This window comes from Kwoniella dendrophila, chromosome 3 (genome assembly GCF_036810415.1).
Source record: "Kwoniella dendrophila CBS 6074 chromosome 3, complete sequence".
Lineage (NCBI taxonomy): Eukaryota > Fungi > Basidiomycota > Tremellomycetes > Tremellales > Cryptococcaceae > Kwoniella > Kwoniella dendrophila.
In genome coordinates, this window is record NC_089478.1 from 2,134,454 (window position 1) to 2,149,904 (window position 15,451).

Below are 15,451 nucleotides of genomic sequence, written 5' to 3' on the forward strand. Positions count from 1 at the left end.
AGTGTCACGATGTTGGCTTCCTTCAACGCTTTTTTCGATCAATTCCCTCAGATATGATATGAGCGAGGATTGCCAAGAAGGGAAAAAACAGCATAAAACCAAACAAGCTTTACGTCAAGTTATATCTCAATTACTTGTAGCTAGTTATACCGCTGGTACATGGTTAGCATGTATGGCAATTAAATTTAGCAGATTATGCTATTTGGGTTCAAATCAACAAGAAAATCATGATTATATCGCTCTAGAAGTTCCAGATATTGAATTCTTTCCATGTTCTCGGATCATTCTAGATCAACTATCAATCGAAGATTACAATCATCTGTTAACGCATCGTATATCTATTCCAGACGAAGAAATGGCAGGATGCCCTACACGGACAACCGATTCTGATAATCACAACCGGGTCAAATATAAAGGCCTCACCGATCAAGTAGCACTTGAAACTCTTTGGGATCTAGGAAGGATTGGTATTGGATTATTAGCAAGCCAAGGTGCTAATCTAATTATACCTTTGAGGCGATTGTCGCCGGCTACACCCGCTTTTATTGAGCATTGTAAATCTTTACTTCAGCAATCCAAATCATTTACCAATCTCAAATCGCTGTCCTCTAACAACAAGAGGTCTGCTGAAGACTTTTCGCCTGATACCGATAGTCAACTCGCAAAACGGCCTTGTGTCAAGACCGATATTTCAGGCCAGGAAGATGTCAAGGTTAATAGTGCAATGAAACCAGAATCTTCACCCACGCGTATGAGGCATATACCACATCGTCACGACAGTAACACTACACCTAATGTGGATTTCACAGGTTCATCTCCGCATGGGGACGTCATCAACTGCGAAGTAGACAAGCTTTTCCTCAAATCCGTACATGTTCCGATTCTGCTGGTTACACCTGCGCAAATGAGTGAGCTTATCGAGTTACGAGCAATATCTCCTTTCTTTAATGGCAGCATCTAGCTGGATTGATTCGCTTATCGATATGTAGATGAGGGTATATGCTATATCGTTAAAAAGGATTCATAATTCGTAACATTGCGTTTGCGGTATATAGCAAAGCCGGGTATCCTATTCTAGGGTATAGTGTTATTCGGTAGCTTATTATCTGAGCTACATCTTATAGTTTGTTGGAGTACTGTTCGAGTGATTTCAATCTATCTTCAAGAGATTTCATTCTACTTTGAGTACTTTCCCAATTCTTCAATATACTCTGTGAAGAATCATCCAAACCTAATTGTAATCTTTCTAAAATACTTTGTAATTCTTTTATATCATTTAAATCTGATTTATCTTGTTGATTCATTTTTTTCAATGATTCAGCTATATTTGATGATTCTTCATGTAAATTATTTAAACTTTTTAATCTAATTAACAAAGGTTTGACTATAGGTAAATATTCATCTAATCTAGTCATCAAACCGAATAATTGAATCAAATTCTGATATTCTCCATTATTCAATGTCACCTCTGCATCCGTTTTTGAGCCTGATTTCCCATCAGAGGCATGACCACCACCACCGCCCTGATGTATAGCAGGTGATTTTTTCGATGCTGAAGCTGCTCTATCTAAATCAACCAATAATAACTTTATACGTCTTGAAATAGCATCTAATTGTCTTGGCTGTGTCAATAGTGTTAATAGATGTGAATGTTTCGTCAATGTCGGTATCAATGGTCCGTTCTATTTAATCCAAGTATACAGTTAGTGAACCCCCGCATTATCCTAATTATTCAAAACGAGGCACTATTCTAATTAGACTCACCGAATCTAAACCTTCTCCTATCGGACCTAACGTATTTTCCAGAATAGCTAGACGTTTATCGATTTCACCTAGACTGTTTTCCCCTTTCCCATCTTCTTCTCTAGATCCTTCATCCACATTGTTCGTTTCATTCTGTCGAGCATGAGAATCATCTAATCTCTTTAATCTCTCATTCCATTTCGAAGAGCCAAAATTCTGATTGTGACTAGGATCTTCAATAGGTAAACCATCAATATCTAAATTATCTAACCTGCTTTTCAGTCCATTTAATTCAGATATAAGATTTGTTGGTTGTTTAGGCGGTAAAACAGATTTCCTTTTTGTGCTTTCTCTTTCGATTGATTCCGAAGTTAGATTGGAGCTTGATGCTTGAGGTCGACTGGAAGATGATATCTCTGATTCTAATTCCGCTATTTCAGCTTTTAATCTTCTCAATTTACTTGTAGCAGATTCTCGAAATTGTGGTCTCGTATTCTGTCCCTCATCAACGTGGTCTTCATCGTCGTCCGATGATAGGGATGTTGATAATGTATATCTTGATAATGGTGGTAATCTCGGTCGAAATGGTAAATCTTTAGGATCTATCAGATAAATAGGACACGTCAGTCATCTTGTAGGTTGTGATTAAGCTAGATGTCTTTACTAAGCGAAACAATCAAACTTACCTCTTCTCCTAATTCCCCTTCCAAATACTTTTTTAACTTTCTTCCTTCCAGGTAATTCACTTGCATCTATATCATTTGAACTTGGTTTCTTAGGTTGTATATCATCTTCACCTAATCCGTTATCTGCCTGATCAATACTAACTATATTAGCTACTACAATTCACCGGTTCATCCAAACAAAACACAGCTTACCGGTCTTAATAATGTATCTGGTTCATCAGGTGTTTCGAATATATCTTGCGCTGTGTCCTATAATGTTAAAGAGAAATGTCAGCTGAAGCGTTGGGAGATATACACTTTTGGATGGACCTACTATATCTGGGAGTCCATGATATTTACCGCTCATGCTGACTTGTTGTTCTGTTAGGAAGAAGTAATGAGGATATATTGATGTATCATATTTGCTTTTGGGTTATATCAGATCAAGAACACCTTTTAGAAAGTAGTGGTGGTCATAGCTAGACGCGTCTTGAATCTTGGTGATGTTTCGGATTATTTGTTGACGTAACCCATTTAAGAGTTGACTGTATGGTGAAGGGGGAGTAAGGTGGAGGTGGTCCATGCATATATGCTTTCTATATCGCGACTGCTATCTGCTACAATATCACGACTGTTGTCTTCCTTGCCTTTCTCATCCTTCCTCAGCCTTCCTCTTTCACATTCAACTGACTTACCTCAGAGTGGCCTTTTTCAGAGTTCACTGATATTATGACACGTAGTGATTGAAGGATCACATGTGTCACAATGGAAAGTTATACGTGTAAGTCCCAAGCCAAACACATTTTGGCTTAGAGGCTGAAGTCAATTATCTATTTTCATAGTCAAGCTGAATAAGGTCATGTTACCTGAACCGAGGTTGATACCAGTAAACAGTAAAACCAAGACCAAGTGGAATACTCTGTAAGCTGCTGACACTCCTTCATCCCTCATGAATTGTACAGCTGACCTGAGTCTCTCGTAGGTCTAACGGGCTGACCTTAACGATACACACACGATCGATATATAGCGTAGAGATTCACTTGATACAGAACGGAGCCTTTCTCGTTTGTATCTCATTAATCTCCATTGCCAATTTTATGTGATATATACCGAAGTGATTCAGCTAATCTTCACACAGATCAAACAAATTTTCAACCCTCTTTCAACGTGCAACCCCGAGCCGTATAGACGAGTTACATATAGTGCACTAAGTGCAGCAGTAAGGTATGATTCCATCCAAACTCCTATGATTTCAGGCTTGAAGGTAAGCTCCCTTGATAACTGATCTTAGATATGTAGATATGTCAAGCTCACATGCATACTCCATATTACAGATGCAGGAAACCTTTCAGCTTAATTTCCTTACAAACGAAGATGTGAAAAGCTTTACCAAACTTTTAGATGGATTTTTCAGTCTGGTGGAATCTGCTCAAAAGACGAAAATACGTAATCAGCCTGGAGGTGAAGGGCAATCGCAAATCCCATTATCATCTCCGTCCAAAATGACCATAATCAACGATACACCTCAATCATCTCCCACCAAATCCAGCAAGAGCATAGCTTCATCACCGAGTAAACGTACGTCAAGCTCTCAGAAGCGCTCAGGATCCAATAGCCCTAAGAAGAAAGATAATCAGGAGGACTCGCAATCAACCACTGCAGTTCCTATCTCTACCACCCATAATAAACTGAAGAGAAGAAGTTCCGAAGTTCTGAGATTAGGTGGAGATATCACACCTTCACCACCTAAAGACGATGCGACTGAAAGACTGAAGAAAGCTCTTTTAGGTAATTTCAGACCTTCGCCTCCGATACCCGATCAGCAGCGGCACGAAAAAGAGACGACTCCTCCATCTCCCTCAAAAGCTTCTAATGATAATCCACTCGAGAGAGGAATCAGTAACAATATAGACCAGATAGATCATACCGCGGTAGAACCCGAGCTTCACAACACAAACCTTTCGCCTCAACTAGGTCGTAATCATCATTCGCCGCAAACTCAACCGCACAACATGAACAATACGCTACCGGAACAGAATAAAGAAACGGTAGTACAAGATATACCTATTCCGGAACTTCCAGCAATTGAGTTAGAGATGGAGAACCCTCAGCCGTTGATTGTATTTTCACCGTGTCTAGAAGCCGTACATCTGTCTCAAATTGGTACCGGAACTCAGCCTGATCAGCAAAACTCAGACTTGCATCAGGCTGTTGAAGATGAAGAAGAGCTGGAGCAATTGCTGGCTTCCAACAATCCCATTATGTTAACTAACAAGGAGGCTGAAGCTATGCGGATAAACCAATCGAAGAGGAAGTTCGATGAATTAGAGGAAGAATGGGAAGAGGAGAGTCAAGAAAGATCTCAGGTATGTCAAGTATAGCGGAGTTATTTGTGCATTTATAATTGACAGAAAGTATAGAGGAGATTTTGGTCAGATACCCCATTCACCACACCAGCCAGTAATGATGATGGTTATCCTAAACTGCCGTACGGAAGAGGTGTGTACGATCTCGCTTCTCCGGATCTAGAAAAACTGGTGGATGAAGTGATTATGGAGAAAGGATTTGAGATGTTGGTAAGTATAAGTACATCGTGGATGATAATGGGACTTGGTACTTGTATATGCCGCCAGTCAGGAATATCGCTAATAAGGCCTGTTTATAAAGGTCACAAAAATTGAGAGTATCGTCAAAAGCCGATTGGAGGTCGTAAGCAATCAGGAGACGAACTTTGTGTCTCCTCCTCAAGGTTTTCATCAACCACCCCATTTACCTGAATCCGGACTTACTTATCCCCATCACAGTCATCTTCTGTGGGGACAAAGTTATTACCATCACCAAAATCACATGCCGTTCATACCTGACCCTGATACTTACCGCCGACATCCTACAGAATACTCACATAATCCTTATCAACCTTTACACCTGATTCCGCAACAATCGGTTAATACGTATATGGAGCCTTCTGAATCTCAGGAGGAATACCTAACTGATCCAATGGAATCCGAGCCAATCAAGGATGATGATCTTGACTCCGTACAAAATCATAATAACTTACAAGATCATATAGACCGCTTACGATACTATACGCAATACCCTCAGCATACGCAAAATGGCAATACGTATCAATCAGGAAATCAGAATAACCATTCGCAGTCAATACATGATCAAAATATTACACAACCGGCGATTATCCCGGAAATCACACAATATGATCAAACGATACAGGAAATCGATGAAGTTGATACAGAAAGTTATAGGGAGCTTTATGGCACTGAGAACGAAAGACCTTTAAATAGTCTGGGAAATACTCAAAATCAACTCGATAGACATTCATACGATAACAGTAATATTCCAACTCACTCTCCTACTGATAAACTATTATATTCTCCTTATCGTGAAGGTAACAGTAATGAAGACGAAGAAGAAGAGGATATAGCTAATATCAGTAGAGAATTTGATAATGGTATTTTCGAGCCACCTGAAACTTTGACTGAAGAACCTGAATACAACTACGATTATGAAGATATTGAGTGGGAATACGAGCTTTAAACATTAGCTCAACAGGATATGTCTATTAGGATGTCATACGGATGTTTTTACATGATCTAATATCCTGTATGATGTAGCGCGTAAGGAATATATATGTACATACATGTAACTATAAGCTGTACTATACAACCTGTCTATGTATACATATGCGGTTTTAACCTGTTTTTATGAATGGCATTTTTAGTCGTAATGTCTGTTTTTTTCATTTCGATAAGGTGGTGAACGTGATCTTGATCTATGGCGTTGTTCCCCACTTCTATCACCTCTGCCTTTCTTTGGGGCATATCTTTGACTGGCTGAATCTTTATCTGATGAGCTCGATATCTCTCGATTCCGATTTCTGTCCTTTTCTCTGTCCCGATTCCACCTCCGTGGAGACTCGTCCTTGTCTTTGTCTTTATCCTTACTCCTCCTATCTCTTTCTCTTACCCTATCGTCCTTTCCACGTTTATCCTTATCATGAGTATCGGCATATCGATCTTTATCCTCATAACTCTTTCTTCGATCTCTATCTCTACTACGTTTATCATCTTTCACGCTTTGCTCTTTTTCATCTTTAGGTTTCCAAGTTAATTTAGCTTGACATTTAGGACATAATCTAACTTTAACTAAAGCTTGTTTCCTTTGATTATTTTCTAAATACACAAAAGGTAATTCAAAACTTTTCAGTTCTGGTATTATTGATTCTTCTTCTTCTTCTTCTTTGCCAGCATTGAAACCTTCATTTCTCCTTATACTGGATGAAAAACTTGAGAAAGCTTGATCTGGATCTTTAAATCTTAAATCTGAAGCATGAAATTCACTTTCCGCTGCGGAAGAAACAGTAGAAGAAGGATTATGATATTTGCATCTTAGTGAACCACATGTATTCTCACCTAAACCATTTATAACTTCGATTGCAGTTCTCCAACGTAATGCGAATTGTTTTGATTTATAATGTTTTAAATCTATCTATAATATAGCAGTGAAAATACAAATAACAAAATATCATTCAATAAATTGGTATTTCAATTAGATGATCGCATTCACAGAATAGGCACTATAAACTTACCAAAGCGAATTCCTTAAACAATTTACTTTCGTAAGCTCTAGCAACCCTTTCTTCCCAAGTTACATCTTTAGGTTCTTCATCTTCTCTTATAAATCTATGATTCTCCTTAACTATATCCCAATCTGATTTTTTAGATTTTTCTAAATTTGATAAAGCATCTTTATCATATCCATAATGTGAAGTGAAATTTGATTCTCTTTGAAATACTGAACCACCACCATATGAATTTGGTTTTAACCTTTTGACTAATGGTAAATCCGTAGTAGTAGTAGAAGTTGAAGATGAAGGTAGTGAAGATGAAGGTGGACCTGATATGAGTTGACCACCTGATGTTTTCCAACTCATTTCAGAACCCTTTTTGATATTATCTTTGAAGAGCTTCTGAAGATTCTAGTAATACTGACCATGGGCAAAATTAAGATGGACATGACCTTGAATGATCCTACACCACTTAATGTACGAGTACTTGCTTGAAGGCATAAACGATATCTAATCTCTTTAATTCAGTTCTCCATTTAACTTTCAATTGTTTGCCACCTGACCACGCGATTTTAGTTCCGCCCACGCGAAAGGAGATTTTTTCGACAATTTATTTTGAATTTTGTTACGGTGGAGTAAGTTTACAAAGTATCTTGAGTTTTGTTGTTGTTTTCATCATTTCTACAGGTAAATCATCCCATATATACTTACAACGGATATAGCAAAATAGACTTTAGACGAAATGGGTAGACTTAGAAGATCAAGGTGAGTAAGAACCGATAATCGTGTTTAAGTTCTCTTGATCAATGCTAACGTATAAATCCAAATCCATCTTTGTTGACCACTCTATGTTATACAATTTTTTTTTGATTCACTGTCAATGCAATCAACAATATACTATAATTATTCATATTATCAATTTATCACGTTATTTTGGTTTGGCAAATCAATAGAACTCATCACGCTAAAAGAGATGTTCATAGATTAGCTAGAACAAGAGTTAGAGTAAAAGATTTAGATCAAATTGAAATTGATTTAAGACCTGGAAATAGAGCAAAATTGGAAAGACAGGAAATCGATGAGGAAAAACCTGGATTAGGACAACATGTGAGTATTGATCATCTAAAATTATGACATTGGTCATAGAGATATGTATATGTGCATTTCGTTGAGATATCGAGCTAATAATACAATAACATCAATCGTTCAGTACTGCGTAGAATGTGCCAAATATTATGAAACTGATTTAGCTTTACGGAATCATACGAAATCTAAAGTACACAAGTGAGTTAACTTGATTGTATAGTATATCATCGAATTACAACCATTTATCTGTTCACAATCTTCAAAAACCCTCAATCGTATTTGACCCTTTCCGATATTCATGTATACTGATTTCACTCTTGAATAGACGTCGATTGAAGGAGCTACGAGATCCAGCATATACGTTGACAGAAGCTGAAAAAGCTGCTGGATTAGGTCAAGATAATAGACAAAGAGGTGTCGAAGAAGTTGTTAAGAGGTTTGAAGGGATGAGCAATGATACTGCTGATAAAGAGGAAGAGAAAAAGGCAGTTACCGCCTAAGTTAGGTTAGATGTGTTATTTAGAGTGATTGCCTTTTCGGTATGTTTATTTATTTGGTATATATGTTGTATATTAGACGTTATGTTATCTTAGATCAGCCTTTTTTCCGACGATTTGATCTCTTCTCCCAGACCGCTCTAGCGTGCTGTTTGCACAATTGACATGACATTGGTAACGATTTCTTCCCGTGATTTGCTAAAGGTAATCTTTCGAACAAGGATGCACTGAATCTTAACTCTTATAGCTGAATAAATTGTATACTGTTCGTTAAGCTTGATTGAGGAGTTTCCCATTCAATCAAAGAATACGATAAGGTACCATGTCATCTTAGACTTCACACTTTCATATGATCATCCGTATCATTGGAAGTATTCGTTCAAACGATTGATGATTATATTGCATATGATAATTCATTATCTTCACATTATGTAGAATCTATGGTTTCAATACTTTACTCTGTGATTGTGGTTGCAACACTTGACTTTGGGGTTTTGGAGTTATAAAAGGATAAATTTCTTCCTTCGTTGTTGTTGTTTTACCAGAATCACTATCACTTGTTATACCCATAACTTGATATTGACCACCCATACCTAAAGGATCAATTAATCTCTGTGCAGATTTCCTAATGTCTTCTTTACGATTTTCATTTGTAGCTGAATCAATCAATTTTTTCAAACGTGGTTGTAATCCTAAAGAAAGTAAAAATGATGATTGTGATATTGGTCCTAATGCTGATGAACCTATACAATGTCATGTATCAGATCAATATTTCAGCTTAGTGACGTATCATATTACATGCCACTATGATCAAATCAATCATGATCATGAGTTTTAACTTTAAAAAAAAAGAACTTACCTGTACTATCTAACGATTCTCTCAAATATGCAAAATCAACATTTGCTGTCAAATCTGCATTTCCAGGATCATCGAATATATCAACTATTTTATGGTTTTTGAATGCCTGAAATACGAAATACATGAAGATTAAGCATATTATAAATCTGTTTTTTAGCGCGATTTTGACTTACTCTGAATGATTGACCATAAGATCTATCACCTCCATAATCAACCACTACACCACATCCACCTGAAGCTGCACCTGCACCGCTGGCGGCGTTCTTACCTTTATTACCTAATAGTTCACCTATACGACGCATAATTTTGAATGAATCTTGAGCAACTTCAATCCTTGATCCTTTTGATAATTTAGCGAATCTTGGGGAAGTTGCAGGTAAGACTGTTGATAATGGCGTAGGTGAGGGTGATATTGATAATCGTAATCCGGATTTCGACGATTGGGTAGATAATCTATTTACGATGAGTAATGCAACCATACAGATTCATTCCATCAACTTTTATTAAGCTCTCAATAATGACGATTCTACTTACCCAGGGGTATATGCAGGATCGTTATCAACTTGAACTTCCCTCCAACCCATATCAGTCTTCTCAAATGTATTTATAGGCATAGCATCGAAAAATTCATGAGCAACAACGAATGTATATGTATCTTCCGCTAAACATGAAATCAAAGGCAAAGATCAGCTACAATACTTCATGGTGATCTGGGAAGTACAACTTATGAATGGATCTTTCTATATCGCATTACAATACTGAAAATGAAAGCGAAAGAAAGATGAACTAAGGTATTTCAACTCACTCTCAGGTACTTCATTAATACCAGTATACCAATTCAGATCGACATCTTTCCTATCTAACCTCTGTGATAACTTGGTACCTTGTACGTTTCTTAATGCTTCACTATTTTCTACTAGATGTATAGATTGTACAGCTTCGGATACACCCGGAAAACTGAACAAGGTCTTTTGTTTATCGATATTTTGTATAAAGTTAGCTTTTCTATAAAATGTGTTCAAAAGGAGGGGATATCCAGGACTCACACGTAGTATATCATCCATCAAAGTACCTCTACCAGGACCTAATTCAACCAATCTCACCTTTTTAGGTGAACCAGATTCCATCCATCTTGTAAGAAACCAAATAGCTACTAGCTAATAAAATGAATAGTTATTCCCATATTAGCTGCGTATTTATCCGGGTTTGATGTTAATAATTGATATCAAACTTACTTCACCAAATATCTGAGAAATCTCAGGAGAAGTTATAAAATCTCCTTTTTCACCGAAAACATCACCTTTTTGATAATATCCATAAGTCGGATGCGATAAACAGAATTGCATATACCTTGATATAGGTATTGGTCCCGTTGACTAGAGTTTGACATCAGCAATCAAAGACTGATTATAATCGAAGCGTTTGATCTGAGCCTACTTTGATGGTATCCCGTATAATCTTGGCTAATTCATTCTCTTTTACTGCGGGGACACTTGGGCTAGTAGTTGATGGGGAAGAATTTGGAAGAGTGGAGGTGGATTGATATCGACATGGTATTGTAGGGGAGTTTTTACGTATATAAGGTATATGCTGCCTTGTAAGTGATCTTATTGAGGCTCTCGACATCTTCTGTCAATTTGCTAAACTGTTCTACACGATCTCGATCAGTCATTGATACTAAAGGTAAAGTCAAAACCATAAATCAGTCGTTAAAAGCGTTCGATAGTACTAGTACAGAAATCCGGAAATAAAAGTTCAGATTCTTTCCAGCGGAAACCCGAAACTTTCGAAGACAAAAGCTCTAAGCCGTAAGTTGTCTACATCTACAAATTCACGTCTTCTTCTTGCTTGTAATCATACATCATACCGGTAGGCAAGATATACTAAGAATAACATTGCAATGATGGTTGTATGATTGATTCTAAAGACAGACGAATGACAGATTAGTGGAACACGGAGAGATGTTCTCAAACCTCGGCCTTCTATCATCATCTCGATGTCCGGATCCTTCTTGTGGTAGACCGAGATGTTTCTTTTCACATGCTGAAGCTTCTTCATCAAAATCAACTCTTCCACCAAAAAAGGATATACCCTCAACAATCAGACAGCCAGTGAAAAGGAAATCAGATATAGAAGAAGATGAAAGAATCAGGGGTATAGTCAAGCGTGTGACCAATAATGGTTCTATCGAAAAAGCTAGAAAATTGAGTGATACAGTGTCGAATGCAGGTGGAATGAGGAATGGAACTGCTAGACCAGCTGTCCAGACTGGAGGAGATGTGAGGCCTCAGGTGAGACTTCCCAATGCCGATGTAAATAACCATGTACTCACTTCGATGTTAATAGACAACCACTGATACCGCTTTAACGACTCAACCCTCTTCAAACACTTCAACTCTTTTCTCTCCTTCTTCTTCGGCTATAAACACTTCACGTGCACCAATATTACCAATCAAACTTGCTCCTTCACCTCATCCAAGAACAGATCGTCAGAAAGGATTGAATATACTCTATACACAATATTCAAAACTGTATTCGGAAATATTACATTTATCACCTGATTTAGCACATAAATCAGCATTTGACCAAGAATCAGAAACGGCAATATCATCGTCTAACGTGAGGATATATAAAACTGCTATACATCAAGCTGCAGTTTCAATTTCTCGTAGACCTATTCCAGATAATTTAGAACATCCTTCAATAGGTACAGTGAAAGAGTCTAGGGTAGCTACTGAAAAACATGAAAAGGAAAAAGCATCAAAATTATCAAGAAATAGAATTAAAAAATATCTTTTACCTTTGAAAGATTTTCACATATGGAGATATCCTAATCCTGAAAATCCAGAATTATATGATGAGAATTTAATTGAGATAAAACCGGACGGAGAAGGTGAAGAACATATATGTTCAAGATGTAAAATTTCATTTATAGTTTCATCTAAAAATATTGAAGAAAGAATTAAAAATGGTAAAGAATGTAAATTTCATTATGGTAAACCAATACCAGAAAGAATTGAAGGTAAAAGAAAATGGATTTATACTTGTTGTGGTAAAGAAAGAGGTGAATTAGGTTGCCAAGATGGTATACATGTTTTTAGTCATGAAGATAATGATTTAGAATTATCAAAGAGATTTCCATTCAAAAATGTAAATCAGTTAGTCGATAAAGAAGGTGGTTTAGGTAAATATAATAATGTTATTGCTATGGATTGCGAAATGATATGTAAGTCTTTGTTCCCGTATCGTGTCATCTATCTTCCAGTCTACAATACTGAATAACAAGATGGAATATTTATGGTTGACCTTGTTTATCTAAATTAATCAGTTACAACAGCTGGTATATCGCTAGGACGAGTGACCATAGTTGATGAAAATGGAGAAACTCTACTCGATGAGCTTGTTAGACAATCCGTACCGGTACTGTAAGTTTAAAATCGTGTATGCTATGTTTACGGCAGCGTCCTTGATGACTGATTCTTTGTTGGAATGGATTGTAGAGACGTTAATACTCGATTTTCAGGTATAACTATGGATCAGCTTGATAATGCTATAATGGATCTTTCAGCTGTAAGAGCAGCAGCGTGTATGTTTATAGGGCCAGAAACGATTATTGTTGGTCATGGGTGAGTCAAAAATTCATTAATCTATATTTCGAGATTAATGGAAAACCTGGTTCTCCGAGTAAATTAATAACAATATTGATAAATTCATTCTTTTGTGTCTTAGTTTGGAGAACGATTTAAGAGCACTGAAATTATTACATGATAAGATAATTGATACAGCTGTCGTATTCCCACATGATAAAGGACCACCTTATAGACGCGCTCTAAGGGATATAGTAAAAGAGAAATTAGGTTATTTCATTCAAGATCGTACTTCAGATTTAGGTCATTCTTCAGCTGTTGATGCGAAAAGTACATTGGAAGTTTTGAAGTGGAAAGTAAGAGATGATATTGAATAAACAGCTAGCTGTCAACGATTGACGTTATTGATGATACTTTCAGGTGCACTATGAAATTGCACAACAGGATACGAGGGGCTGTCTAGAATTTGTCATTGTAAACAATATTACATATATTTGCTATATTATATCGACTCTCACTGTCGATATGTACTCTACTATGCGGGAGCCGACAGTTGCATGCATTTCATTGCGCAAATGCTATCTCACGTTGAGCAGCAAAAGGAAAGTGGCAAAAGGCAATGCTCTTCGTACTAGGGGGGACGCATACTCCATTCACGGTAAAGTACGACTTGTTTCAGTGTTGAGGGTTGTTTCAGTACTAAGCATCATATCTTACCCTGCATTTCAATTTGAATTGTATTTTATTGCTTCTGTTATCATTTGTTTTCTACGTATTTTCCGATCATCTCGACTAAGAGTCTGAACACCATGCCAGCCGTACTATCACAAAGGGCAACAAGACATCTCCAGTGGGCTCAAGAGGAGTACGATCGTCTTTGCGTGAGTAAGGTCAGACACGTGGGTGGCGATTATCACTGATATAAAAACAACTCAGCCGGTCAATCGACTGCATACACTCAATGCAATTCGATGCATAGCTATCGTTTGTTTTCATCTCGAAAAGTAGTAAGTGACAATAATTCCAGGACCTGTATATCGATTTGACCGGTGATTTGGCTGTACTATATTTAGCTTGGGTCGGAAACGTCGTGGCCTGACCGGGAATGAAAAACCATTCAATTATGACCAATGGCGTTCCGAAGCAACAATTTGGGCTGAGATTGTTTTCCGCAGAGTAAGTCCCTTTTTGTCGTATATCATCCTAGCAATATCATTTTCCCATTTATGCTATTGTACAGTATGGCTAATTAAATCGCATGTTATGTAGTTGACCGCGAGAGCTACTTGGGAGTTGGAGGAAGGCGCACAAGGCAAAGGGTCGGATCCCTCAATTGATTTATCAATGTCTACCATCAAGGATAAGAACGATCATGTCTTTGTAATAAGAGAACATCCAGAGACACGTTATCTACGAAATGACGTTCGATATGATCCATTATTAAAAATAGCCCCAAAACAACGCAAATTGATGGATAGTCATGTAGATCTATTTTTAAAATACTATTACACAGAAGATTTGGATCTTGAGCATCCGCCATCTGCTGAAAATAGTGATGAAGATTATAAGAAACCTCGTAATAGAAAAAAAAATCAAAAGGAAAAAGAAAGAGAAACTGTGAATGCAATGAAAAAACTTCATATGTAAGTTATTGTTATTACTCACTTCATACCTTACTGTTTCAATCTGAACCCAAAGAACAAGTATGCTAATTGGACTACTCAATTACAGACGTGATAATTGATTTGTACCAGTAAACGAAGGATTCCGTGCAAAAGCGAAAGAAAATGAATATACATTGTGAATAATATACTGTATCAATTAATGATATTAGAGAATGAAAAGATGTGAAAATGTAAAAAGCTAAAAAAATGGAAATTAACTATACTTGTTACTGCTCTTCTATCAAAATATGTAAATTGTAATAACATCTCTCTGAGTCTTATACGTGTCTATACGATATTCCATACCTCATATTGTAAAATAATCCCAACAAACAGATTGTAAATGCATGTATATCTGGCTGACATCGGGGGCAAACAACGATAACGATACTATATGATGACGAGGAGAGCTAATAAGCAAACCATTAAAAATTTGTATTTATACACTTAAATAGTACACTGGTTTGTTGCCGGTGCGCTTGGTCCACATTGCCTGTGACGATGTCCTTTGGTCGGAATTGATGTGAACGTTTCCCATTCCCATCAATGACGATATTTCTTATACATTTGACTTTGTTTTATCTTCTGTTTTCTTCTTCACTTCCTCACAGAATTTTAAAATCGGATACCTCGTCCAATGGCTCTCCAATGGCTTATATAACTCAACAAATTTGCGATTACGCAAATTGTAGTGTTTCAGTTGTGTGTTCTGCCACTACAGTCTGCTGGGTGTGCAACGAAGTTCGATGTCCAGCTCATCGGGAACGA

The 15,451-nt window shown here is 37.1% G+C and overlaps 8 protein-coding genes across 8 annotated transcripts; 5 read left to right on the forward strand and 3 right to left on the reverse strand.

Annotated features, from left to right (window-relative positions):
• Positions 1-58: 58 nt before the first annotated feature.
• On the forward strand, positions 59-961 carry L201_003070 (uncharacterized protein; the record flags this gene model as incomplete). The annotated part of the gene is made up of 1 exon (XM_066218831.1): positions 59-961. One exon carries the CDS (start codon positions 59-61, stop codon positions 959-961), a length of 903 nt encoding a protein of 300 aa, XP_066074928.1.
• A 157-nt stretch (positions 962-1,118) lies between these two features.
• On the reverse strand, positions 1,119-2,775 carry L201_003071 (uncharacterized protein; the record flags this gene model as incomplete). The annotated part of the gene is made up of 5 exons (XM_066218832.1): positions 1,119-1,682; positions 1,765-2,345; positions 2,430-2,556; positions 2,622-2,678; positions 2,743-2,775. 5 exons carry the CDS (start codon positions 2,773-2,775, stop codon positions 1,119-1,121), a joined length of 1,362 nt encoding a protein of 453 aa, XP_066074929.1.
• An 879-nt stretch (positions 2,776-3,654) lies between these two features.
• Positions 3,655-5,960, forward strand: L201_003072 (uncharacterized protein; the record flags this gene model as incomplete). Its single annotated transcript, XM_066218833.1, has 4 exons — positions 3,655-3,672; positions 3,743-4,774; positions 4,829-4,984; positions 5,076-5,960. The coding sequence occupies 4 exons, from the start codon at positions 3,655-3,657 to the stop codon at positions 5,958-5,960; spliced, it is 2,091 nt and encodes a 696-aa protein (XP_066074930.1).
• Positions 5,961-6,140: 180 nt separating this feature from the next.
• On the reverse strand, positions 6,141-7,356 carry L201_003073 (uncharacterized protein; the record flags this gene model as incomplete). Its single annotated transcript, XM_066218834.1, has 2 exons — positions 6,141-6,911; positions 7,012-7,356. The coding sequence occupies 2 exons, from the start codon at positions 7,354-7,356 to the stop codon at positions 6,141-6,143; spliced, it is 1,116 nt and encodes a 371-aa protein (XP_066074931.1).
• A 376-nt stretch (positions 7,357-7,732) lies between these two features.
• Positions 7,733-8,576, forward strand: L201_003074 (uncharacterized protein; the record flags this gene model as incomplete). Its single annotated transcript, XM_066218835.1, has 4 exons — positions 7,733-7,755; positions 7,944-8,097; positions 8,201-8,274; positions 8,402-8,576. 4 exons carry the CDS (start codon positions 7,733-7,735, stop codon positions 8,574-8,576), a joined length of 426 nt encoding a protein of 141 aa, XP_066074932.1.
• A 435-nt stretch (positions 8,577-9,011) lies between these two features.
• L201_003075 (uncharacterized protein) lies at positions 9,012-11,058 on the reverse strand (the record flags this gene model as incomplete). Its single annotated transcript, XM_066218836.1, has 8 exons — positions 9,012-9,316; positions 9,433-9,538; positions 9,606-9,885; positions 9,967-10,093; positions 10,238-10,400; positions 10,479-10,589; positions 10,668-10,808; positions 10,870-11,058. 8 exons carry the CDS (start codon positions 11,056-11,058, stop codon positions 9,012-9,014), a joined length of 1,422 nt encoding a protein of 473 aa, XP_066074933.1.
• A 335-nt stretch (positions 11,059-11,393) lies between these two features.
• L201_003076 (uncharacterized protein) lies at positions 11,394-13,396 on the forward strand (the record flags this gene model as incomplete). The annotated part of the gene is made up of 5 exons (XM_066218837.1): positions 11,394-11,723; positions 11,779-12,658; positions 12,761-12,857; positions 12,933-13,058; positions 13,162-13,396. 5 exons carry the CDS (start codon positions 11,394-11,396, stop codon positions 13,394-13,396), a joined length of 1,668 nt encoding a protein of 555 aa, XP_066074934.1.
• Positions 13,397-13,828: 432 nt separating this feature from the next.
• L201_003077 (uncharacterized protein) lies at positions 13,829-14,666 on the forward strand (the record flags this gene model as incomplete). The annotated part of the gene is made up of 2 exons (XM_066218838.1): positions 13,829-13,900; positions 14,289-14,666. 2 exons carry the CDS (start codon positions 13,829-13,831, stop codon positions 14,664-14,666), a joined length of 450 nt encoding a protein of 149 aa, XP_066074935.1.
• Between the last annotated feature and the right edge of the window lie 785 nt (positions 14,667-15,451).